This window comes from Trichophyton rubrum (assembly GCF_000151425.1).
Source record: "Trichophyton rubrum CBS 118892 genomic scaffold supercont2.3, whole genome shotgun sequence".
In the NCBI taxonomy this organism is placed as follows: Eukaryota; Fungi; Ascomycota; class Eurotiomycetes; order Onygenales; family Arthrodermataceae; genus Trichophyton; species Trichophyton rubrum.
This window is the reverse complement of record NW_003456426.1, coordinates 2303416-2327409: the sequence shown is the minus strand read 5'-3', so window position 1 is coordinate 2327409 and position 23994 is coordinate 2303416. Positions and strand designations below refer to the sequence as shown.

General features: G+C 48.1%; 11 protein-coding genes across 13 annotated transcripts; 5 read left to right on the top strand and 6 right to left on the bottom strand.

The window, feature by feature from the left end:
• Window positions 1-97: 97 nt before the first annotated feature.
• On the bottom strand, window positions 98-779 carry TERG_03620 (uncharacterized protein; the record flags this gene model as incomplete). The annotated part of the gene is made up of 2 exons (XM_003236529.1): window positions 98-678; window positions 740-779. 2 exons carry the CDS (start codon window positions 777-779, stop codon window positions 98-100), a joined length of 621 nt encoding a protein of 206 aa, XP_003236577.1.
• Window positions 780-1573: 794 nt separating this feature from the next.
• TERG_03619 (uncharacterized protein) lies at window positions 1574-3650 on the top strand. The gene is made up of 2 exons (XM_003236528.2): window positions 1574-3279; window positions 3333-3650. The coding sequence occupies exons 1-2, from the start codon at window positions 1816-1818 to the stop codon at window positions 3363-3365; spliced, it is 1497 nt and encodes a 498-aa protein (XP_003236576.1). The 5' UTR covers window positions 1574-1815; the 3' UTR covers window positions 3366-3650.
• A 49-nt stretch (window positions 3651-3699) lies between these two features.
• Window positions 3700-5958, bottom strand: TERG_03618 (uncharacterized protein). The gene is made up of 4 exons (XM_003236527.2): window positions 5459-5958; window positions 5322-5385; window positions 5233-5269; window positions 3700-5174 (listed from the first exon to the last, which is right to left on the bottom strand). The coding sequence occupies exons 1-4, from the start codon at window positions 5789-5791 to the stop codon at window positions 4118-4120; spliced, it is 1491 nt and encodes a 496-aa protein (XP_003236575.1). The 5' UTR covers window positions 5792-5958; the 3' UTR covers window positions 3700-4117.
• Window positions 5959-6386: 428 nt separating this feature from the next.
• Window positions 6387-8345, top strand: TERG_03617 (uncharacterized protein; the record flags this gene model as incomplete). The annotated part of the gene is made up of 5 exons (XM_003236526.1): window positions 6387-6474; window positions 6534-6653; window positions 6708-6787; window positions 6850-7168; window positions 7234-8345. The coding sequence occupies 5 exons, from the start codon at window positions 6387-6389 to the stop codon at window positions 8343-8345; spliced, it is 1719 nt and encodes a 572-aa protein (XP_003236574.1).
• A 301-nt stretch (window positions 8346-8646) lies between these two features.
• On the bottom strand, window positions 8647-8922 carry TERG_12027 (uncharacterized protein; the record flags this gene model as incomplete). Its single annotated transcript, XM_047751050.1, has 1 exon — window positions 8647-8922. One exon carries the CDS (start codon window positions 8920-8922, stop codon window positions 8647-8649), a length of 276 nt encoding a protein of 91 aa, XP_047605998.1.
• Window positions 8923-11192: 2270 nt separating this feature from the next.
• Window positions 11193-13994, top strand: TERG_12026 (uncharacterized protein; the record flags this gene model as incomplete). Its single annotated transcript, XM_047751049.1, has 5 exons — window positions 11193-11211; window positions 11288-11332; window positions 11424-13455; window positions 13517-13553; window positions 13608-13994. 5 exons carry the CDS (start codon window positions 11193-11195, stop codon window positions 13992-13994), a joined length of 2520 nt encoding a protein of 839 aa, XP_047605997.1.
• Window positions 13995-14215: 221 nt separating this feature from the next.
• TERG_12025 (uncharacterized protein) lies at window positions 14216-15202 on the top strand (the record flags this gene model as incomplete). The annotated part of the gene is made up of 3 exons (XM_047751048.1): window positions 14216-14455; window positions 14511-14819; window positions 14879-15202. 3 exons carry the CDS (start codon window positions 14216-14218, stop codon window positions 15200-15202), a joined length of 873 nt encoding a protein of 290 aa, XP_047605996.1.
• Window positions 15203-16315: 1113 nt separating this feature from the next.
• On the bottom strand, window positions 16316-17633 carry TERG_03614 (uncharacterized protein). The gene has a single exon (XM_047748127.1). It carries the CDS (start codon window positions 17077-17079, stop codon window positions 16486-16488), a length of 594 nt encoding a protein of 197 aa, XP_047604103.1. The 5' UTR covers window positions 17080-17633; the 3' UTR covers window positions 16316-16485.
• Window positions 17634-18430: 797 nt separating this feature from the next.
• On the bottom strand, window positions 18431-19084 carry TERG_03613 (uncharacterized protein; the record flags this gene model as incomplete). Its single annotated transcript, XM_003236522.2, has 1 exon — window positions 18431-19084. One exon carries the CDS (start codon window positions 19082-19084, stop codon window positions 18431-18433), a length of 654 nt encoding a protein of 217 aa, XP_003236570.2.
• Window positions 19085-19908: 824 nt separating this feature from the next.
• TERG_03612 (uncharacterized protein) lies at window positions 19909-20917 on the top strand (the record flags this gene model as incomplete). 3 transcript variants are annotated; one of them, XM_003236521.1, is made up of 3 exons in its annotated part: window positions 19909-20116; window positions 20189-20600; window positions 20659-20917. In XM_003236521.1, 3 exons carry the CDS (start codon window positions 19909-19911, stop codon window positions 20915-20917), a joined length of 879 nt encoding a protein of 292 aa, XP_003236569.1. The 3 variants fall into 3 exon arrangements, with proteins under 3 accessions (XP_003236569.1, XP_047605995.1, XP_047605994.1); XM_047749602.1 differs by lacking the exon at window positions 20659-20917 and having other exon boundaries at window positions 20189-20637; XM_047749601.1 differs by lacking the exon at window positions 19909-20116 and having other exon boundaries at window positions 20176-20600.
• A 948-nt stretch (window positions 20918-21865) lies between these two features.
• On the bottom strand, window positions 21866-23345 carry TERG_03611 (uncharacterized protein; the record flags this gene model as incomplete). Its single annotated transcript, XM_003236520.2, has 3 exons — window positions 23017-23345; window positions 22693-22935; window positions 21866-22619 (listed from the first exon to the last, which is right to left on the bottom strand). The coding sequence occupies exons 1-3, from the start codon at window positions 23094-23096 to the stop codon at window positions 21866-21868; spliced, it is 1077 nt and encodes a 358-aa protein (XP_003236568.1). The 5' UTR covers window positions 23097-23345.
• Window positions 23346-23994: the final 649 nt, after the last annotated feature.

The following is a 23994-nucleotide window of genomic DNA, read 5'->3' as shown; positions in this document are numbered from 1 at the left end:
CAAAAAGCGTATCGCATGGTTGCCGTAGGGTCCTCAAGCTGACAGAGGATGGCATTATATATCTCCTCCGAGGGATTAAGTACCAGAAGACCTCCGTTTAGCATTGATCCCCTTCTCCCTGTGAGAGGGCCTTGGACTTGTGCTTGATCGGGGTTATTATGCTGGCTGCTATAAGCACAGTTCTTCGGGAGCCTGGTGGAATGAGATAAGCAAATAGCCAGTCCAAAGGGCCATCAACGTACCAGTCACTCGGATAATGTGGTATATTTAACGGGTTACAGGTGCAAGCATGACATGCAGCAAACACTCTTTGGCCCCGGCCTTTTAAGGCAGCATCATCTAGTTCAAGTTCCATTAATTCGTCCATATTTTGGAGTACTAGCATGTCGCTATCCAATTGCACAACGCGATCGTACTCAACAAGTGAGAAAGACGCCAACTTGCTCCAGCAGTTGTAAAAACGAACATCATTGCCATAGTCTTTATGTACCGTGGGCTGAAGGAAGGATATATGTCGCGTAGGTATACCCCTAGCCTTTAGAATATTGAGGCCTTCAAAAGGTAGGCTATCCGTAAACAAGGCTACGAGGGGGTACTTTGACCCCGACTTCTTGAGGGAGTAGTCCAGCGTCAAAAGACCCGTTAGATAGCTAAGATTAGTGACTAACGCGGTCCAAACTACCAAACCAAAGTAATGTCACTTAACTAGGTCAAATATCGAATAGTGGCGAACACCCACCTTTCCTGTTTTCTGTTTTAATCTCTCCTGTCGAGTTCATATAGAAATACGCCCTATGTTCCCAAGTTATTTATATCTCTGGAACGCCATGTCACTGAGGCCAGGGATATAGACCTGGGCTGATTCGACCCAGCCTTGTATTCCTGTTGGATTTCAAAACGGGCTGCAGTAGTACAAACTCAAAAGACTCACTGACCAAGGCTCCGATTGACATCAACAAACTCAGCCAGTGCACGGTTCGATGCCGTTCAGATGCGTGTTCTTCTTATGCAACTAGCAATCTTTGAGAGCTCTGCATCGCATGGTAGAGGGCCGGATTGTTGTGTTATTCGTTTCCCTTGCGTGAGGTTGAAATAAGAAACAGGCAAGTGGGGCAAGTTCTTGGCTCATCGCGGATTTCGAGATAAGATAAGATCATGATCACGTGAAAGTTGCATGGTTCGTGTCACTTACATAAGCCGTGAACTGTTTACATAAGCAATTCACGTGCCTTTCTTTACGGTTTAAGCGCGTCTCGACTTCAACGTCGAAGTTTCAAGGCCGCTCAAAGTGCGAGCAGAACACCGCCTGGAGATATCTCGCTGACGGGCATTGCTGCGTGGGTTGCGTTGTTGGAGGGCGCTGTTCTGCAGCCTGACGTCGAGGTGGTGTTTCACTTCGTCTTTCGCGCGGTATTACCGTCACGGTTCGTCCGTCCAGCCACCAAACGCGTCGCCTCCACCGTGTATACGTTTAATGACAGGCATCCTCCGGGGACCCTGACCGTGATCTTTTCCCACACAATTCTTTTTACTCCTTTTCTGGTCTCGCGACCTCGAGGCGGCTCTGTTCTGACCACCGGCCACCGCAGAATTTCAAATAATTTCTCTGCTCTGCCCTCTCTCTCCATCTCGCTTCTCTCGCTGCCGCCGTGTCTAGTATTTATGTAATAAACAAAATACTTGATATCGTCTTTTTGTCTCCACCCCATGAACAAGAGAGAGTGTCTAAAATTCTTATGAACGATTCACGCCAGTGAAGGGTATTCAGAGCCAGTTTTGCCGCTGGTGGGCGTTGTCCCCGTTCTTCCTGTCAGCATGGACTCGTCTCCTCCGAGAAAGGTTCCCCAGGGGCAGTCTGCTGCGGGTGTGAAGCGTGCTGCGTTGTTGCCGCCGTTTGAGCCATGTTCGTCTCCGCCACTCCCTCGACCAGCAAAGCGGAGGGTTCTCAAGGGCGAGGACTCGTTCTCGACGTACCCAACCCCCGTCCCAACCTCGTCAACTGCAATTCTAAGCTCGTCTCCCTCGCGTATCCCTCCTGCTCTTCAACGTACTCAGTCGGTCACCTCGGAGCGCGCCCCTCTGTCAGACGTCCCATGTGTAATGCTCGAGGAGGATGGCGAGCCCATTACTATGGGGAGATCGAGTGCTTCCTGCTCATATCAACTCTCCCCTAACCGTCTCATCTCGAGAGTCCATGTCAAGGCCTACTTCAAGCCAGCAAGCCACCCATTTGATAGGGATAAGATCGAGATTCTATGCATGGGCTGGAACGGCATCAAACTGCACTGTCAGGGGAAAACTTATGAATTGGCCAAAGGAAAGACGTTTACTTCTGACATCAGGGATGCAGACGTGATGATTGATGTTCAGGACTCGCGTGTCCTCGTTCAATGGCCGCGTCCCGAACGAAAGGATTCAAATTCAGAACATACATGGGACGAATCGTCTCCTATTCGAAACGCAGACTCCCGTTCTCGTCACGGTTATTCGGAAAGCCCTCTCAAGTCCCGGGAAAGACTACTGTCTCCTGTCTCTCCCTCTCCTGCCGTTCAAGCACTCGGTTCTGCCGATCCCTTGACATCCAGCCGTTCTGTACCCAATGCTGTTGTTGTCTATGAGGACGAACCCTCTCCCGTACGACCTAAAAAATCCACTACCGAGCCCAAGTCTACCTCCCAAAGCACTGAGCGTGCCTCCATTTCGAGTGATGCCAATGCTAGAAATTCAATTTCTAGTAGTCTAGCAAAATCTGACGAGCTATCCGAACATGATGAAGAGAATGATCCGATCGTTTTTTCTTTCGGCCCCTATGGAGAGAATATCCTTCCACGTATGGCAGCTGTCAATGCCAGAGATACCCCCACAGCTTCTCCCCACCAGAAACCGCTCAAACGCAGCGCTTCAGCTCGGGAATCATCATCTACAAAGGAGTCGACGGACGCATCCCGCTCTGCAATTCAAAATCACATTATAAACCAGCTAGCCTTCTCCCGACTCTCTTCAACACCATTCTCAACTATAGTCAGTAATCTTCCTTCTGACCTTGTAGGTACTGGCTCGTCGAAGAAGCCCAAGGTCTCCAATGCTTATATCAGATCCATCATTGAGGATACCAGATGCATTGGGACTGTTAACCGCAAAGGCAAAGATGCTGCGGGAAAACAATTGGAATGCGAGTATTACTATACCCCTGATCTCGATACAGACGAGATGAGAAAGCAAGCTGTTGTCAACGAACTACGAAAACCAGGACTACGGAACTGTCGGAAACAGCACAAGGTAGTACACTCAATGCCACATTCTTTAATCAACATATTTCTAACTTTGTCTAGCAATACTTCTGGAAACGGCCCAAGACCCCATAAAAAGTGTCTACACTGGATTTCAACCCAAGGATGAGTTTTTACTGTTACAGCAATTACCTCCAGTTATCCTCTCTTCAACAACGCCAACTAAAAACTTCAAAAATATCACCCATTTGCACCTACGGGTTGCATCAGCATAGCAGTGTGGAGGATTCTTTACTCTGCTCTATGCGTGGAAGATGACGTATGAGCAATAACGTCCTGATACTCTTCCCCCTTCATATGCCTTCCCGATTGTATTATGTTTAATTGATTTTCGAATTTCCTTTGTCTGGTTTCTTTTTCTTTTTTTTTTTTATCCTGGATGCCCCCAAAACACCCCCTAGATATATTAGACATTCCCGCCGGCACTTGCCACCATTCTCACCTAGCCCTTTTGATGCCAATGAATACATACCCAGATCCACCCTTGAAGTTGATGTTTTCTCCCCCCTTTTTTCTCTGCCATGCAGAAACATAACCCTGTTTAAAAAACAAAAAAACAAAAAACAAAAAACAACATTGTTAATGAACTTATCTTCCTACATGTCCCCTCCCTCGTCCCCCTCCTACCAACACCGCCAAATGTAAGTGTCAAGGCCCTGTGCAAAATATGCGATTACCAATACCTACATTTTAACCCACTCCTATATGCTTATTTGTGTATCTCGGAGCTGTTAGGCTTTTTGTGTTAGGTTATTCAATCCAGTTCATTATGCATATCTATTTACCTATGGGAACCTAACCCCCTTGTATCGTTTTTGCGCCCATGCTCATGGGAAACCGCTTCTCAAGTTGTCGTACTCACTCGTTGGGTAGTTCAAGTTATTCTCTCGCATCTCCAACGCACCAGTGCCTCCGAATCCCTCCACTACCGTCTTAATCAAACTCCGTTCATGGTCAACGGGATGGTCACCACTTAGTTCCCACCACATTGCTCCACCTAGCCCAACGCCTCTGATATAGTCCACCTTCTTTCTGGTGATCAGCGGCGTATCGTAACTTATCATCTTTCTATCACTACCAGAATAACTCCAACTAGCACCTAGGTTCTCGTCATTGTATTCCTCAGCCCCGTCTTTGGGGAGAGCATGATAATCCCATATACCATTCTCCCAGGATCCTTCACCAACGCCCTGGAACGGTTTCCCGGGCCCATCTGTCTGTTCAAACGCCCGGCCGTACAGAGGTAGGCCACAAATGATCTTTGACGGGTGAACGCCTCCGGCCATGTATGCACGGAGAGCAGCATCAATGGAGAATGTCGTGGAGGCAGGGTTATCTACGGACGGGTAAAGGTTTGCCTGGTGTCCTGCGTTGCTGTCCCAGGCACCTGCGAAATCGTAGCACATCATGTTCCAGAAGTCAAGGTATCGATCCATATCCGCCATGCGGAGCACTGCATAGTTGGATGCTCCGCACGGTGCAGCAACGGTCAACAGCAGCCTACCGCCGTCTGGACGCTGGACAACTTCAGCGGAGAACTTGTCTAGTTCGTATCTCACGGCTTCGAGGAGGAGAACGAAGTTATACGCCTCAGTGTCATCCTTGGGATACTCCCAGTCAATGTCTATGCCGTCGAAGCCCAGGTTGGCTACCAGTTTAACAGCAGAGCGGGCAAAAGTCTCACGGCCCTGAGGTGTGGATGCTGGAGCAGCGAAGTTGGAGGAATACGTCCAGCCGCCGATGGAGAGGAGAGTGTGGAAATGACGATTTTGTTTCTTGAGGAGGAAGAGCTGCTTGATACATCCGTAGACGTTGTTTCCGGTATCATTCCAGGAATCTTCGGGGTAGTGTTTCTCGAGGTCTGAGTAGGTGTCTGAGAGATAGCTATAGCCACGTATGAGCAGTGTAATCTATGATGAACACTCGGCAGAGTATCACTCACACTTCGCCTGTCTCTGGACGCACATTCGCAAAGGAGTCTTAAGAGATCTATTAGCAGGTTCTACTGAAGAGATACCAGCTAATACGTACAGAGAATGTGGGTGAGGTGGCTTGCTGGGATATCCGCAGGCTGATAGTTGCGTCCGTAGATGCCCTACACAGCACAGAAGCGTTAGAGCACATATCAACCAAGCAAACGAGAAGACAGACACAGAGAACAGACTCACCCAGTTTGTGAAGTATCCCACGGTCCTCAGCCCTTGTCTTCCTCCCTGGAAAGGTGGCACGGCGGAGGCAACGTTGACCACCCCCCGCGATGCCTCGGCGGGCTCAGCGGATGCAGCGGGCGGTGGAGGGGCGGAAGCGGCAGCAGCAGCAGCATCACCAGCAGCAGCAGGAGTTCCGCCCGCAGCGCCAGGCAGGTTAAGGACCTGGCCGACCTGGATGACGGCGGGATCTGCGACCTGCGGGTTGGCTGCGATGAGGGCGTCGAGGGCGATGCCGTGGTCGTTGGCGATCTTCCACATGTAGTCGCCCTGCTGGACGGTGTACGTAGCCATTGCGGCGGTGATCAAGCAGTGCTCGGTATTTGGATGCGACTGACGGCGATATCTCCTTCGGCTCCTGGTCTTCCACTGTGTTTGTATACTGGTAGAGGCCTCTCTCAAGGAGCCATCTGGATCTATATAAGCAGTGCTGCTCTCCCTCGCATCCCACCTCAGCCCCAGCCCCTGGCTAGTTAAGCGCCTCCACCCCTGGTTATTAACAGCTAACGGCTTAACGACAGCGACGACAGCTACAGCCGCAAGGGGGCGGTTCAGCCACACGACAGCTCCTTTTATCGGTTTCTTTCACTGCTGCGATGACATGCCAGAGTGACGCCACGGCGAAGACGGGCGATCGAGATGTCGAGCTCGCGATGGGCGCGGACAGAAAGTTGCGCCGATCTTCAGCGGGATGCGCAACCTCGGCTTGCACATGGAGTCGGTCCACAACTTGCGATCTGGATTTCTGGGGATGCGATGGGGACGAAGAACTAAGAGCATCCGAAATGTCGGCCGAGCAGCGATGATTGCTATATATATGGGGTGACGGTGGGCTTGTTAGATGAGGTTGTTGGCCGCAGAATAGTTATAGCACAGGATCAGCATCGAGATGGCTTCAAAAGCAGTATGGCAGGCGCCCACGGGCAACAGGGGCTTCACAGACGCCGGGATAGTGATCATTGGCGGCGGAATCTCTGGTAAGAGGCCTTCTCTGGTGCTGCTTCGGCCATAGGGGATTCGCTAACGTGTCTTTCAGGGATGTGCATGGCCATCAGCTTGCTCAAGAACAACATCCGCAATTTCGTTATACTGGAGAAAAGCGCTGGACTGGGCGGAACGTGGAAGGACAATAAGTATCCTGGATGCTGCTGTGACGGTATGGCTCTCTGCCTCTTGCCAGGTTGTTCGTTTTATGCTGATTGTTTTCTAGTCTTCTCGCATCTCTACAGTTTCTCGTTTGCGCAGAACCCCGACTGGACCAGGTTATATCCCTCGCAGGAAGAGATATTGGTACGGTCCACTGTTCCACTTAAGCATCTATACATCAATTGTTAATCGGATATGCGTGACAGAACTACCTGAATGATGTCGGAGACAAGTACGGCCTACACAGATATATACGCTTCAGCTCTATGGTAGAAGAGTGCCGTTGGAACGAAGACGAGAAGAAGTGGAAGACCACAGTACACGTTGAAGGCGCTAAAGACTCTGAATTCGGGGAACGATATACCATCTCGTCAGATTTCCTCCTCTCCGCCGTTGGTCAGCTAAACTACCCGCATTATCCTTCAATCCCTGGCATCGATGACTTCAAGGGCAAGCTCATGCACTCAGCCCGATGGGACTGGAGTTACAACATCAAGGGCAAGAAGGTGGGCATCATTGGAAATGGTGAGTCTTTCATTATTCTGGTAGTTACCCCTGGCATTGGCTTAGTTTACTATGTATTATTATAGGCGCTACGGCTGCCCAAATCATACCGGAAATTGCGCCAGAAGTATCACACCTGACTGTCTTCCAGCGCACCCCGAACTGGGTTGCGCCTCGCCACGATATATGCATGACTCTGCCCATAAGATTCATGTTTAGATACATACCTGGTGTCCTATCTAAGTTCCGTGCCCTTATAATGGATGTTCGTGAAAGCCTGTTTGCTTCCATCCTCAAGCCTGAATCTCAGGTATCTGGTTACCTGAAGAAAATCAGCGTGGCCATGATGAAGCGACAGCTAGCAAACAAGCCGGAGCTTTGGGAGAAACTGACTCCAAACTACCCCCCTGGCTGCAAACGTATCATCACCAGTGATGACTACTTCCCTGCTCTAGCGCGGGATAACGTCAGCCTTGAAACCGGCCATATTGATCGAATATCTGAATATGGGATTGTGGTCGATGGCGCCGAACAACAGTTCGACCTGATAATACTCGCCACTGGTTTCCGTACAGTTGAATTCATGCACCCTATAAAGGTGTATGGTGAGAACGGGAGATCAATCTCTGATATTTGGAAAAACGGTGCTCGCGGCTTGTACGGTATCACCATCGAGTCCCTACCGAACTTTGCCATGCTGTACGGGCCCAACACCAATCTAGGCCACAGCTCAATTATTCTTATGGTCGAGGCACAGACACGATATATCTTGAGTATGTTGACCACCGTTCTTCGGTCCAAGCAACGTGGCCGTACTCTCACCATCACACCCAAGGTTGACCGCATTAATGCATTCAACGAATCCCTGCAAAAGGAACTGGCCAAATCATCCTTTGCCCATCCAAACTGTACCAGCTGGTATAAGAACGAAGAAGGCTTGATTACTAACAACTGGTCCGGTAACGTACTGGACTATCAGAAGCTCTTGTCAAGAATCGACTGGACCGACTTTGATATGAAGGGAGACGACTCTGTCAAAGGCAGGACCTACACCCGCCTTGGTCGTGTCCGAGAGGAGTCGCTCATTGGACTCAAGTCTCTATCTACTGCTGCTATTGCAGCCGCAGTTATCTATGGCGTATCCCGACGGTCACCGGATTTTTTCCCTGGGTTACTTAGATATCTTCATCTTTCTTGATTACTTTTTCAGATACCTATTTATTTTGTGATTTATGGCCTTTCTTCATTTGACATGTAAAATTACGTTTGGTTTACTTCGATTTAATTCTACCAAGTAAAAATTTCGTATCTAATTCAACGAATTTTGGATAAGTTATTCCTGCCTAATTGCATTTTTGAAGGGCCCTTTTCCTCTCAAAAAACGATAGAAAGCGATAGTTGTGATCAAACGCTGAAAATCAATGTGGAAGTCGATCGGAGATGATGCAACGGAAAGGCCCCGCCTTGTTCCTTTCTCACAAAAGCCACAAGGTATATATTCAATGGCCCTCTCGTTCTGTGAAGCCCGTTTCTTTCCCCTTCACTAGACCGGTCAATCTGCTCTGGAGCTTGTGTTTTTGCTCCTGTGCATCGAAGCTATACTGGCGAGATTTATGCTGTGGCTTCCACTCGCCTTGACGGAGCTGTGGACTTGATTCGGTGGATGAGACAGCTGACGAGGTTTGGCCGGTGTTATGGTCGTGGACATTTGGAGCTTCAAAGCTGCCTATCTTGGGCTCGTGGTAGAGTTGGTTCGCTTGCTCTTCGGTGATCATGGTTGGGGTGATGTCTAGCGAGTCGATGATTGTGGGCTTGATTCAATGCTCTGGAATTCAGATTTAATGAGCACACGACATCAGGAGGTCGACAAGTGAGCCCGAGCTCTTATATAGCTGTGGCATGTCGGACGAAAAGTCTAGAGCTTTTCGCTTTTCCCCAATTATGAGATCATATTCGGGCTCGCAGTAGCACAGGAATCTGCGGGAATAACCTGTTCCAGCACCCATTGATTGCAGGGCCCAGGTACTGGTACAAGTACTTGCAGGGAATTTGCTTGACTTCTGCTTGTCTCGCTACGAACAACGCCGGCTGCACCACCCTTCAAAAATTGAAGCATGCTCCCAATGAAGATATTATTGGCGGCAGATCTCGCTATCGCCAGGGCCTTTTGGGACACGCCGCCGACTACGACTATATAGCTAATTGTTATGCTCAGGGGGGGATAAAACGGCAACCTTAACTGTTCCGACCTTCATTCTTCTGCTCCGAAAAGGTACGTACATGCAGATTTTTCAAGCCAGCGGAAACCGGATTAGTGTTTGCTGTCAATGCATAGAAGTAAAGTAACTTAGTTATGGAGACTTTGGGCGTCACCATTTGTGCACGGCCACGAGGTGATATCATGACATGCAGAGTACAGCGTCAAGTCGTCGAGCTTGACTATTCTACACCAATAGCTGGTTAGAGCACTTTGTCGAAACACGCGTCTTAGCTTTGCTATAAGAAGATTTTTAATATTTTGTTGCATAGCGACTGCTTGGGGGAGAAATGTATCTGGCCACCACCAGGATAAACTCATAGGAATTGGAATTAACTGTTCCTAGAAACCAGGCAGGAAAGCCGAGATTTCGCCTATATTTTATCATCAACTTAGCATAGGCCTCCCATGAAGCAATATTTTTGGTTACTTCACATCTGGGTCGTCTGGATCAGTAATACATCCATACCTTTCGGTACTGCTCACGGTGACAGCCCGATTATAGTGAAGCAGATCAGACTCAAGTGTAAGAGCAAAAGACGTGGAGGGCGCACCGTGGTGGAGGATCGCTGCATGTAGTTATAGCACCTAGAATAAATATATTCCAGACAGTATGGGGTAATACTGTCCTAGCACAAGGCTGGACTGGAGGATATAACTTGGCACATGAATCGCTGACGCAACTAGTTAACCGTTGAAATTTTGGCAGCTTATGCATCATGTATTCCTACTGCTGCCGATAATGATCCTGGCATGATGATTTAATGATGAAGATAAACAAAACTTCGATGTCGTTGCTTTTCGCCCTTTTGGGCCTGAGGGGGTAGCATGGCCGCTTTAGTGCTCTTCATAGGGCTGTTAAAGCAGCCAGTGGTTGATTCCACTTCGCATTATATTCCAACATCTATAAACAATAATACGTCTAACAACACGTCTTCCATGCTATCAGAGCCTCCACCTCCACCTCCCTATAGCAAGCTACTAAAACTTACTCGCAGAGAACAAACATCCTGGGCGTATTTATGGTATCGGGTAGGTCGTCGTGTCTCTCCTTTAATATAACTAGGTAGTCTTTTAGCAGGTATCGCAACAGAGACCAAAGTGTCATCTTGAGGATTTGGAAGTCCATAGAAAAGCTGGTTGGCTTTCCACCGCGAAGCTAGACCAGTAGTTACCACGACCATCTATCACTTCACAATCTCAACAGATTGATTGTTGTTGTTTTTCGATCAACGTCATCGCATGCGGTAGCTGACTAAGATAAAAGCTGACTAAGATGATAACTGACTAAGCTTAATTCGCTGACTAAGATACGTATATGATGACTAATAAAGTCACTGTAGCAGAAATAGAAGCGAAAAATACTTAACAATGAGGAATTTGGTTAATATTTTCAATCTCGACAGTGGTAGAACTAATGCGTATTCACCCTCTGGTAGGGCTGTATAAATTAATATAGTTATGTGTGGGTTGTCAGCCTGTGGAAAAAGTGCTGGATATCGTAACTAATTTGTGTGTCCAGTTGGTGACCTCACCCAAAAAGTGTTGCCGCCAAAGTAACTAACTATTAGTTATTCTGGACCACCGACAGGTTCCATTCCACTTACTCACTCTCTGGACTCTGGAATTGCCTATCTCTTCTCTCTCAGCTTGCTGTTCGCTCCGACCTTTTTGCCTAATGTGGCACATAACTCTCGCGTTTCGTTTCCTTCCACGTATCTTTGAAGAGCCGGGGAACCTCGTCGTACCATTATCAGGGCCGGATCTAAGCATCTGTGGGCGGAGACCATGGAGCGCGCAAGAAAGAGTACGCTGAATCTTGACGGCGTTTCGCCGTATCTGGCAGGCATTATTACGAGATCATAGCTAACGTATCGTGACAGGAGAGCTCCGAGATCTAAACGCGCTCGTTTGGGCGGGAGAGACAGGTATCGTCATATCGTCATATTCTAAGTTTGGAGGGCCACTCTTATACCAACGATAGGTGCTAACTTGAAATTCGATGCTGGGCTATTACAGATGTCTTTGAAGTTAGCAAATCTCTAGATTCTTCGCTGAAGAAGAATACGGCCTTTATCAAACGACTTCGCACAGGAATCACTGCTGCAGGCCTTCCTACTTTTATAACCGATGTTCGCTCGCTTTCGCTCCATAAATACCTCTCAGAAATCATATCGGCTTTTTATGAGGGTCTCTGCAAGCTCAAGACGCCAGGAGAAATCGCCGCTGGTGTGGAAATTGCCAGCGCAATCCACCAGCGTTTTGGCCCGGATGAGTTTACCAAACGACTGGCCTGGAACTTGGGCCGCGGTCTTACCTCACCAGATAAAGCACAGCTCAAAGCCTGGACGCCAGAGGTCCGTGAAAGGGAAGAAAAGGAACGCCTATCCCGGCACAGGGTCCTCCTCCGTGTGGTAACAGAATTTTGGCTTGTTGGGCTGCTTCGGAGTTTAGACGATGTGGAGAGACCAGATGACTCTATGCCAAAGTGCAAGGACTCAGTGCCAACTTTGGGTGGGAAGAGTGCTGATGGAAGCTCTAAGCCTCGCCAGTCTGCGAAACCGAACCAGGACAGGGATGAAGAACCGTTTCCCCTTGAAGTGTTAAAAGACTTGCTTGGCTATGATCGAGAACACGTCAATTTGCCCTTGGCTCTACTATTCGCTAGAACGTATAGCTGGGATATATTGGGAATTAAGACACTCGAGGAGGGAAGAAAGACGGTAGAGACGAATGGAACCACTACAGATACCTCCAAGGAAGCACAGGGTGGTACGTCCGGGGATGAAGCCGGTACAAACACAGCTCAACTCGATGACCCTCTAGTCTCTGAGAAACTCCAAACGCGGTTTAAAAATGTGTTAAACAGATACCTTGAAGATGTGAAAAAGCATGTTAGTCGGGATCAAAAGGCTCTTGCAAACCAGAGTCGCCGAAATGCAGAGGCATACGTGAAAAGCGGCGAGATCCTCGAGGATCGACAATCTAATTTCGAGAAACAAACAAAGGCACACGAGAAGTTGGTGTCCAATACCCAATCGCTATGCGAGATTTTGGGCGTCGAAATGCCTGACTTGGCTGAAAAAGATGCGTCTGATGGCTCAATGAGTGGCAGCATAGGCCTTGTAAAGACTGGCGAATACCTGCGTGGTCAAGGTGAAGGGGCTGGTATTTGGGAAGACGAGGAAGAGAGGCGCTTCTACGAGAATCTAGCGGATTTCAAGGGAAAGGTCCCCGCCGTGCTCCTGGAAGATGGAAAAAAGAAGAAAGGCGACGGAGACGACCAGTCTAAAGTGAAGGCTGATCCGGAAGGACAAAATGGAACTGCAGCCCTTGAAGGCACCAGCAAGCCAGATTCACAAGCAGCTGATTCCGGTGTGCGGGAAACAGAAGAGTCCGCTACCACTATTGCCAACAAGTCCGTTGGAGCTCAAGTCGATGCACTACTTTCTAAACTTCCTGAGTTGGCCAACAAGGAAGCTGTTGATCAATTAGCTCTGGATTTTTGTTTCTTGAACTCGAAGGCCTCTCGAAACCGACTTATCAAAGCTGTTCAAGAAGTGCCGAAGGGCCGTTCCGATCTCTTACCCCTCTACGCTCGCCTTGTTGCTACTCTAGGCCAGTATCTTCCTGATGTGCCTCAGGGCCTAATCACGTATCTGGATGACGAATTCCGCAGCCTTCAACGCCGCAAGCAAAAAGAATTTCTGGGTCAAGTTCGTACAAGCAATATCAGATACCTGGCTGAGCTCACTAAATTCGGCGTTGTTCCCGAACACGTTATATTCCATTGCTTCAAAGTCAGCCTAGACGAATTTTCTCGTATGAACATCGAGATCATCGGAAATTTGTTGGAAAACTGCGGCCGGTATCTCCTCAGAAACCCCGAGACAGCTCCCCGAATGGCATCGTTCTTAGAAACACTTGGACGAAAGAAATCTGCCCAGCACCTTGGACAACAGGAACGAATGATCATTGAAAATGCCATGTACTACGTCGACCCTCCACCGAGACCAGCCATTCAGCAAAAGGAGCGTACGCCAATGGAACTGTATATTCGAAAGCTGATATATCTAGATATGAACAAGCGGAACTACACTAAGATTTTAAAGGCTATTCGCAAGTTACACTGGGAGGAACCCGAGGCAAGTTGCTACCTTTATCCATCATTCTATTTCTTCAAGGATACTAACTTGGTCTCAGGTTGTCAACATCCTCGAGCGTATATTCAGCAAACCAGGAAAAATCAAGTACGGAAATATTCATCTCCTTGCAATCATCATCAGCGCACTATATCGCTACCACCAGTCCTTTGTGATTGGTGTTATCGACAATGTTCTCGAGAGAATCACCATCGGTCTAGAGAACAACGATTTCAAATTCAACCAGTCACGAATTTCGGAGGTCAAGTATTTGGGAGAACTCTATAATTACAAGATGGTTGACTCGCCAGTGATCTTCGATACCCTCTACCGTATTGTTACTTATGGACATGGTAAGCTGGTCAAGGCCCTACTAGATTATAAGTGCCCTTTATACTTTGCTGATGCGTGGAATCAGAGGGAGGAACACCGTCTCCGGGAAAAATAAACCCGCTTGATATGCCGGATGATTATTTCCGGATTCGTCTGGTGTGCACCATACTAGATACCTGCGGTGTTTGTTTCGACCGAGGAAGTGCGAAGAAGAAACTTGACTTTTTCTTAACATTTTTCCAGGTACATACCCAAGAGCTCGGCCGGCCAAATGGTGAGATGCCACACTAATTAGTGGAATTCTAGTACTATCTACATACCAAGGATCCTATACCTATGGATGTTGATTTTGTCATTCAAGACACATTTGCCTTGACTCGACCACAGTGGAAGTTTGCTGCCGACTTTACAGAAGCTACTAAACTGTTTGCGGAGGCGGTTGCACAGAACTACCAAGTGCAAGAGACTGACAAAGCCCCAGAACCAGAAGATGAGGCAGAGAGCTCATCGTCTGATGAAGATATTGAAGATGATGGAGCTCCTGATATCGAAGAGGTCTCTACCGATGAGGCAGAGGTATGCCCTTCTCGAACCTTGGTTCATTACCGTCAAGCTAACCCCTGCTTTATAGGTTACCGCTAACGAGCCAGATGATGAGAACGAATCCGAGTCAGAAGAAGAGCAGATCTTTGTATCCCGTCAAGAGGAAGAGCGTGATCCTGAAGCTGAAGCTGAATTTGACAGAGCCTTCGAGAAGATGGTATCTGAAAGTGTAGAATCCCGAAAATTCGAGCGCAAAACTATGTTCGACGTCCCCCTACCCATGAGACGTGCAAACCTCCGCGAACCTGCCCAAGTTGAAGAGACGAAAGAACCATCCCCGACACCTTCCAGCACGATGCCATTCTCCCTTATGACCAAGCGTGGAAACCGCCAGCAGGTATGCTGAAATTCTACATGAACGTTCCCCAAGTTATGTTGCTAACTTTGAGTGTTAAGACACGCACTATCGACCTCCCTTCGGACTCCAGTTTTGCTGTTGCAATGAAGACCCAGCAACAAGCAGAGCGCGAGGAGCAACAACGAATAAAAAATCTGGTTCTAAATTACGATCTTGGTGACGACAATGATAGCAATGATGGTGATAGCAACAGTTCCCCAACCCATCACTTTATTCTACGAACGAACACCAATGCTAAAGGCTCACTCAAAGGTTCCGACAAGCGAACGTCATCGCACCGCGATTCAAGAAATGATAAATCGGCCCGGAGTGGATTCCGTGCTCGTAAATTACAACTGAGCGACGTTGACTGGTACGAATAGTGATTTACAACCATGGCACCATCCTACACTAAGCAAATCAAAAATCCCATACCTCCAATCAAAAAAAGAAAATAAAAAATATACGGCAGTCGAAATTTTTGGATATCAATGTGCTAATTTCCTCGCTGTGCGCTTGGCCTGGAATGGCCTTGCGTTCAATATGCTCATCTTTAGGACTTGAAACGCTTTCCCAAACGATCGCCGAGTTTACATGACTTATCTCCATTTCACTTTGATGATACTCCATCAATCGAGCCCGGGTCCCGTCAACATCGCTATCTACTTGCCTCTCCATGCATTCATGGCCGGGAAACGATTCGAAACCGCCCGAATGGTCGACTACCAACATTCGAAGCATGTGGCGATAGGTGGCTACAGTGGTTGACATGACAACAAGAGTGCGGAATTGGCTGCTCGATGCAGACTAAGCAGCTTTCACTGCCGTTTACGGTGTAAACTTGGTTCCTGCTAATAACTATATCAAAGGTGGCTCAGAGATATGCTATGAATGCGCTACAACTGGCAGCAACGACAAGAAATAACAGATGTTATATTTTTTTGTGCGTTCTTTTATCGACTTGCAGTCCCTGGCCTTTGATGTCATATCATTTGGCTTCTAATTGCAAACATCCCCCCTCAAAATAAGTTCTAGGAAAGCCACTTTACCTGAGCCATGGTCTACTAGAGAACCTTTCTATAGAAAACCTATGAAACACACAAACCGGACAAGGGCATTCCCGAAACAATTGTTACTTTCTGCTATACAAGCAGGTATGCCTAGCAGCGAGACTAATAATAATAATACTTGTGAACGATTTTAGTAATAATGGCATGAGCCAATCTACCTATTCTGGCAGAAGATAATTTCTGATGGTTGAAATCATTTCGTCTTCCAAGTAATCTTCCCAGCGTACTCGAATAGCCACTCGATCCAAACCTGGCCCGAAATTGCCGAAACGTAGGGGTTCCGGTCTGGTATTCGCTCTTTCTCTGGTATTAAATGGCTCGTATCCACACCAGCGATCTATGTCATTCCATATCTCCTCGTGTGTTCTCCTTTGAACGGGTGCAGAAGCTAGCGAACTTAAGCGCCAGAGAGTCTTGTGGCAGCTAAGCATCTCCAGTCGGTAAATGAGAGGAGAAGGGTGTAATTCGAAGTAACCAAAAAACTCGAAAATGAACGGGTCCAGGGCTTGGAGAGAACCTATCCGTCCAGTGTTATATTTTATAAAGTAGAGGCACCTTAAAGCAGGGGCATGAGCCAGTACGCTCCATACTGTACTCTAAATGTAGTAAACTAAACGTAAGCATGCACATGATAAAGACTTAAAGGAATAATTGGACAGTGACAAATGTACCTGGATTTTTCTGGGCAAGGGAATTCCCAGCTCCTCTAACTTGGGGCATCCTGCAATCAGTAAGTGAATGTTTCTGACGAAGAACCGAAGGTGAGTTACATATTCCAGACACAAAAATGCTCTAAGATTCGAAAAGTGGAAGCGGAGAGCTCCAAAATCCAGGTATTCCGGGCTACCTATGAGATAAAGCTCCTCAAGAGAGTTAAAGGACTGGAGATAACCAACAGCCCCTGTCACGTAGATATTGGTTTTAAGCCTTTTCAGGGTAACACGCCTCGACTGCAAGTAAGTCCAAGGAGAAGGATAATGTACACCGAAGTGAAATGAATGGATGAGGGAAAAGCTCTTGATAGCAGTGAAATCAAAGATTTGAGCCCATGCCTGGATAACTAGGTGATTGCAAAATAGGATTTCCAGGGTATGTAGGCGAACAAAGCCATCAGTTTTTGAGAATTTTGAGAGACCCTTTGTTACTGTAAGAAGGAGGTCTTGAGAATAGGCGGAAGAGGTCTTATACATCTGGGGCAGAGCCCTAAAACGATCACCCTCTTTGATCAGCCCAAGCCTGAGGACTCTAATCGTCCCTCGTACTTCCACTAGGATTTTCGATATGTGGTTTAGGGTTCGAAGATAGGGGATGTCAAAAATTGATAGCTCTTTCAAACACTTAAAGGACGCGTGACGTATCTCAGGGTACGCATCTGATAAGACCTTATCTTTTCGGGCATTTTGAAGAGCCCTGGGATAGAGATAAATGAAAACTTTGACATTCTCCTGGAGCTTGAAGACCTCTTTGGTTGGGTATAGGCAATCGGCCGTCCAACTTTGGGAGATAAGAATAAACCCTTCTATTAGCGTGGTGGAGAATGGAATAGGGTCATACCCTGCCAGGTGTAAATCTCACCAGAAACTCTGCAATTTCTTCATCTTAGTGAATAGGGTCGACAATAATTTGTGTAATTGAATGCGTTCCGAGTTCAATCGAGCCACATCCGGTACGGTTGATTCTTTTGCGCCAACTCTCGGGAAGGTCTCGTAGGAATTTCGGCGAGCGCCCCTTACCGCAATCGTCCTGACCCATTCAGCCTGTCCCGATTTATTACGAGCTATACTTCGAAAGCAGTTTAACCATGGGGGCTCCTTAGTATCCAAATATTTCCCGGGTTCGTCTTCAGGTGGAATATAAAGGTTAATATTTCTGTAAAGGATGGGCACTGTCATTGAATTTAAAGACCGGCAAGTTAGACAGAGAGAGACTAGGTCAGAGCGAAAATGGATCTGTTTTATGGTTAGTCTATCAATCAAGGATAAAGAGCGCAATAGAAACATACAAACGATCCTATCTCTAAGTATAACTCATAAGGAAGATATAGCAGGGATCTTGTGAAGGGTACTGAATCCATTTTGGCTCTCCGATTTCGAGGAATCCAATGACATAAGTGAGGGTGGTTATAGCTATAGAAACCAAGCACCAATAGATGATGCGATATCGTTGACATCATGCGCTGGGTCAGCCTTCACCTGCGGATTCTCGTCCGTAGGTTGGAGTCTAAAGCAAGAAGGACCGTTGGAGGTTGTAAGGTTCTTTCCGCGGTTTGAAAGGGTATGTCAACAAAACGTCTATTTTGAACTATCCGTAGGGATATAGAGCCTCATCCAACATGGTAAAAGCAATCGAGATTGGACGGGAATCCTCGAATGAAGGGGTCTGAGCATCAAAGGCAAATTACCTAGAAAGATGCCCTGGTACATCAATGGCGCAGGGGGCTCAACACTGCGTATGTATCAAGAGCAGAAGGTACAGAGATTGCCGGGTCGACTAAACCCTCGACCCGCAATAGAAGCGTTTAGAATCCTTGAGAGCATAATTTCATCTAGGGAAGCTCAATACATCTAGTTTCAAGCTCGGTGCTAGCTCCACGGTAAAGAGTACCGGGGCTGAGGTTTCGACCTTGACCAAGTCCGCTCTGATATGGTTGCTCGTACTTAGATTACCACCGAATTCTGTTTTCCAACCACTCACATCCCATTCGAGGCCCTGTGTGGATATTATCGACGGACCTCCGATGGGGATAATTCCTATATTTTCCGAGAAGTAGGCTTGCTGGTCTGCATTAGTTGTTTGACGACCACTTAACCCAGAGCTGGCTTCTTTCACTTTCCCAAAATACGAGCCGCCAAAGGTCCGTATTACGTTGTTCCCCGGGCGTAGAAAAAAGGAAATGCTCTCCTCGGAGATGAGATATAATTCACCATTTGGCCGTCTGATCTGTTCCGAAGCAGATGTAGTAGTACAGAATAGGTGGTGGATTTGGGCAAATCCTTGGTCAACACGCCCACCTAATCCGCCAAATACGACAACATCTAAGGCTTTGGATGAATTATTAGAGTAGCTGCCAAAATCATTATCGCTATGCTGGCCGGTGGCATTGACAATATCACTGCAGTTATCTGCAAGATAGCTAAGACATTTCATAAAATCCGTTGAATATTGGTCTGGGTTCTCAATAATAGGTACTTTCATGCTCTGGTAGTGTTTTCGAACATCCGGGTGAATAGAATCAAGATCTCCAACGATAGCATTGGGAAGCTGTTCGAGCAGTTAGATATGGCACATACGATACCCGCCAAAGAGAAAAATACACATATCATATGGAGATAACATGTATTTTGATAACTTGAGCAATCCATACCTCAGTTTTCTCCAAACCAAGCCTTCTCATGACATGATAATACCGGTTCGCCCCACCATCCGCGCAGATGATAAAACATGCTATCAAATCCAATTAGCTTTCACCTAGGGGAATCTCTGCACTACGCCCGGAGATATTAGGTGAGCTGGGAGGTACCAGCATCTCACCGTACCATGACTTTTTAGTAGTCTCAAGGCGTTATGATTGACAGGTTGGTTTAGAATTAGCAGGGCAAATGGGGCCGGCGGAAGCAAGTCCTCAAAAAACCGAGCAGGATGCCATTCCATCTTATTTAAACCAATCCCTCAACCTCGCGGCCAAATGAATATCAAAAATCGGGTATCTCAAGTGTGTTTGTCTTTGTAACATCTCTTCAATATCTAATGGATGCCTCTGAGGCGCGGGCGGTTTGATATTGCCTAAAGGGGACCGGGATCTTCGGCATATGTTTATCCGATAATCTTACATAATCACCAATTTTCGCTCGCTCTTGATTAACAATCTTGAAGACGACGAGACGAAGACGACGGTGTCAAAAGCACTCTAAGCCGAGTCCCCAACTCGCTCTCAATTCAATGAGTTTATTTTATATTTGATTTCTTATTCTCCGACCTGTTAGATCAATTTCCTTCCGTTTCCCTCTCCTCTCTTCATCATGTTCCGATCCGCGTCTCGGACACTGCTCCGTGGTACACCAGCTACACAACAACTACGATTTGCGCAAAGCCGAAGATGGATTAGCGATGCATCGTCGCCAGTACAGAAGAAGCAGGGATGGAGAAGTACGGTTGTGAGATGGGGTCTTGCTGCCGGTGCTGTTTACTACTACAACACAAGCCCCATATTTGCCGAAGAACCTCCCCGTAAGTCCATGCCTGGCAGGCGTTAGATAAAATATCAATCAGTGGATTGGCTGACATTGATGGCAATGGTAGTCGAGATTGCTCCCGGATCCCAATATAAGACGCAAGATACAGCTGTTTCGCAAACAATTGAGTCTCTAGAGGCGGCGAAAAAGACCAAGCCTAAAGCACGGCCGGCTCCTGTCACTTCGGAAGTTAAGACGACATCGCCTGAGGAGCCTTCGATAGGTGCCGCTGCCGAGACTGGCGCTCCTATTTCTGGGGGTGAGCAACCGCCTGTTCCCGCCGCGGGTGGTACTGAGCAGGAGGGCGAGGAAGGCCAAGAGGCGGCGTTCAACCCAGAAACCGGTGAGATCAACTGGGACTGCCCTTGCTTAGGTGGCATGGCCCATGGGCCTTGTGGAGAGGACTTCCGGGCCGCATTCTCATGCTTTGTGTACTCCCAGGAGGAACCCAAGGGAATGGACTGCATTGACAAATTCAAGTACGTATTCACTGTCGCGACTCACATAGTAGGATAAGTGCTAATTGGTGCTATCTAGGGCCATGCAAGATTGCTTTAGACAACATCCCGACATCTACGGAAACGAACTCGACGACGAAGAAGTTGATGCGCAATTAGACGAACACATTGTTTCGGAGAAACAGGCTGAGCAGAAGGCGTCTTCGGAATCGTCTGAGGTTGCACCTGCTGTTGTCCCGGAACCCTCCCAGTCAGAGTCCACATCCAGCAAGGATAAGCTGCAGGAGGCCGTCTCAAAGGAACTAGAAGCCATCCAATCGAAGGCCTCTAAGGAGTAAACAGGAATAACGATCCGAGGCCGTTGCCAACTATCAAATCTTTATTTTTGGCCCCAGATACATACCTTCGCTATATGCCGTTTTGGTGAAGAGCGTAACTGGAGGGAGTGCTGTGCGTATCTATCTAGATGGAGACTCGGTCGACGGTGTAAAACAGCGCGTACTGTACAACTAGATATATAAAAGAGCGGAAACGAATAGATTTTTTCATGTATTATAATAAACACTACTTACTTTGAAAAGGGGTACTTAACTGTTTTGCATCATAACCGTTTCGTCGAGGAACAAATATCATAGGAAGTTATCGTGGCCGTCAAAATCAATATCTTCCCCGCAAGCTATATTCAGAGGACAGGACAAGACATGAGTAAGTAGCATTGAGTCAGAGTCCTAGAGATGAAAGGGGGCTAATCACCGAGCCAAACCAATAATCAAAACGCAGTCAATACTTAAACCGACCTATAGGGTAAGGTAAGACAGGGGAGGACATAGAGAAATAGAAGAGGGCAGTAAGGTACGGTAGGGAAGAGGGGAGAAGGTACACCAAAGGGGAGGCGGATGCGGGATTATATATATAATACTCAAGCCGGTTTCCCCGTCTATTCGGCAAGGACCAGCATCAAATAGATAGGGCGGGGCAAGGGAGACAGACATCAGGAGAGAAAAGCAGAGAACCGATTTAACCCGTTTCCAACGAAGACAAGAAAAAAGCGATAACGCAAAGCAACCAGAACCAGCAGAGCATGTGAAGACGCCGTGAATCAAGGGGAACGGGGAAGATGGGAAGAGGGGGGGATGGAAGACGATTCGAAGAAGTGTATAGATGCACCGACGTATCTAGCGACTGTCAAGGGCGAGCTAGCAGCCCTGATTTGACCAGAAACCCAATCGATTCCGGGGATGCATTCAACTTCGAGCCAGGAGAAGTGGGGGAAAACAGTCTGTTTCCTACTTTCTCAAGATGGCTTCGTACAGACTTCCTAGAGTACAGATGGCAGAGCCGGTGAGTAGGCCCTGCAATCCCCATGGAACAGCACTGACAACTTTCAAAACAGAAGTCTGGCTGAACATGTTCCAGAAGTTGAACCCGCTCCCGTACACGATGGAGGCAATCAAGGCTTTTGCCACGTTGAACACCAAGGGATCTCCGCAGACCTTTCCCTTGTCCTGAGCCGCAGCCGCAGCTGCGGATCGACGTGTGGTGGAAGAGGTAGACTGGCTCATCTTAAGGTTGATGTCGAAGAAATACGCGATGATAGACGGCAGGACAACACTGGTGGTAGTCCAGAGCAACAGGGGAGACCAGAAGGCCGGCTGGAAAGTGTTGAACAGGTCTGGTATATTGTGGGTGCAGGCAGAGGTATTCAGGACCTCGATGGCAGGGAAAGTGAACTTCCTCCAGGGCATGATGGCATTTATTACGCTGGACAGCTCAAGAATAAGGATCAAGATCTGGATGGTTGAGGTGCTGCTGAGCAACGAACGCAGACTGTGCGTCCGCTCGGTCATGCCAGACTGGTCCCATGCTTCGGATACAGACTTGCGGACTCTGGTGGTCTGTCTGTCAATCGCGTCCGTTACCACTGCCGGAGAGGGTGGTAGGGAAGGGAACTTGATGGCTGGACGCGAGGGGGTCTGAGTGGCAACCGGAGCCGGCTCGGGTGCAGGAGAAGACTTGGACGAAGATTCATCCGACTCGTCCCTACAGTCTGTTAGTATCTAATCTACCGAGCTAGGTGTTCGACGCCGTTTCCAGGGTAGGGTAAAACACGCACGTTGCTTCGACTTCTTCCTTTGGCTTGACGGACCGTCTACGCGTCGAGCGCTTGACCGAGCTGGAGCCGTCGAACGAAGTCACCTCGACCTTTGGCTCCTTCTTTATCGGCGATCCACGCGGCGGCCGGGCCAGTCTCTCGTAGTAATCGCTCAGTTTAGACTCGCTGGCGAGACGGTTCTTGTTCTGCGACAGATGGGTGTCCAGCGCAGCTTCGAGCTCGGTCTTCTTCATGTCCGCGAAACTACAGCCAAGTCAGCATCAGAACGGCCTCACAGGGTAAACGCCAGCTCCCCTCATACGCCGACGGTCAAGGGATACGCACTCCTTCATGTCCGACAGCTCGGCCAGAGAAACGAGGTCGCTCTTGCGGAGCGCGCGCAGGTAGGGTAAAGCAGCCGACATGGTGCAGAGATGTTGGTACCGACTGGATCGCGAGGGATATGCGACTCGGTCTAGAGTGGTTCTGGCGCTGCGAGAGCTATATATATGTGTGTGCGCGCGCGTGTATCTGGCGAAAGCAGGGCGGACGGGGTGGCGGGTGGTTGGTGGTTGAATAAAATAATAATAATAACACGACGGGGTTTCTTTTTTGTTGTTTACATTTTTGCGGTCGGCTTTTTGCGTTTAGCGCGTCACTAGTTCCCGATTGGGACGACAACAGCCGCCCCCGGCATAAAGAAAGACGGGCGCGACAAAGATGGGCGCGCAGGGAGGACAAAGGGTTGATTGACTCTTCATGAGACGTGGATTAGGTGTATCGTACAAGCAGGTCTTCTTTCAAAAAAAATATATAGGCCAGATGCAAAAAAAATAACAAAACCCAGGCCTTAGATCTATGTATTTTCCTTCTAAATGGCCGTCCATTTTCCCCCCTCCCCCTTAACGCCAGCGCCAGAGCCCATTTCTCGCCCGTGGGAACATCGAGTGGACATTGTGTATGCAGTTGGAATATTATACTGCGGTTGTGTGTGGTTGGTAGGTGGTAGTTCAATTCATATCGAGGTACTTCGGAGCTCGCGGAGCTGCTGGTATGACTCGAGCTGCTTGAGGAAGTACTGGTAGAGCACCAGCATGGTACCGCTCTGGATGCTGGTCCAGAGGAAGCGAGGGCCGACGCCTCTGAACCAGCCGGCCACCCCCTCGGTTTTATATATTAGTTTCAGCCCTGTTAGTACCGAGGAGGTGTCGAGGATGGCGGCACCCGGTTTAACTGTTGAGGTGGAGGGTGATGAAGTTGAGATGAATCGTGTTTGAGCGGAGGATTTTGAGGTGGAGGTCGATGGTGATGGTGACGATGGTG

Coding starts and splice junctions, on each gene's coding strand:
- TERG_03619 (XM_003236528.2), top strand. CDS start 1,816: ATGGACTCGTCTCCTCCGAGAAAGGTTCCCCAGGGGCAGTCTGCTGCG. Junction 3,280..3,332: donor ACTGTCGGAAACAGCACAAG/GTAGTACACTCA, acceptor AACTTTGTCTAG/CAATACTTCTGGAAACGGCC.
- TERG_03618 (XM_003236527.2), bottom strand. CDS start 5,791: ATGGCTACGTACACCGTCCAGCAGGGCGACTACATGTGGAAGATCGCC. Junction 5,270..5,321: donor CCACCTCACCCACATTCTCT/GTACGTATTAGC, acceptor AGATCTCTTAAG/ACTCCTTTGCGAATGTGCGT. Junction 5,175..5,232: donor CGTCCAGAGACAGGCGAAGT/GTGAGTGATACT, acceptor ACGTGGCTATAG/CTATCTCTCAGACACCTACT.
- TERG_03614 (XM_047748127.1), bottom strand. CDS start 17,079: ATGTATAAGACCTCTTCCGCCTATTCTCAAGACCTCCTTCTTACAGTA.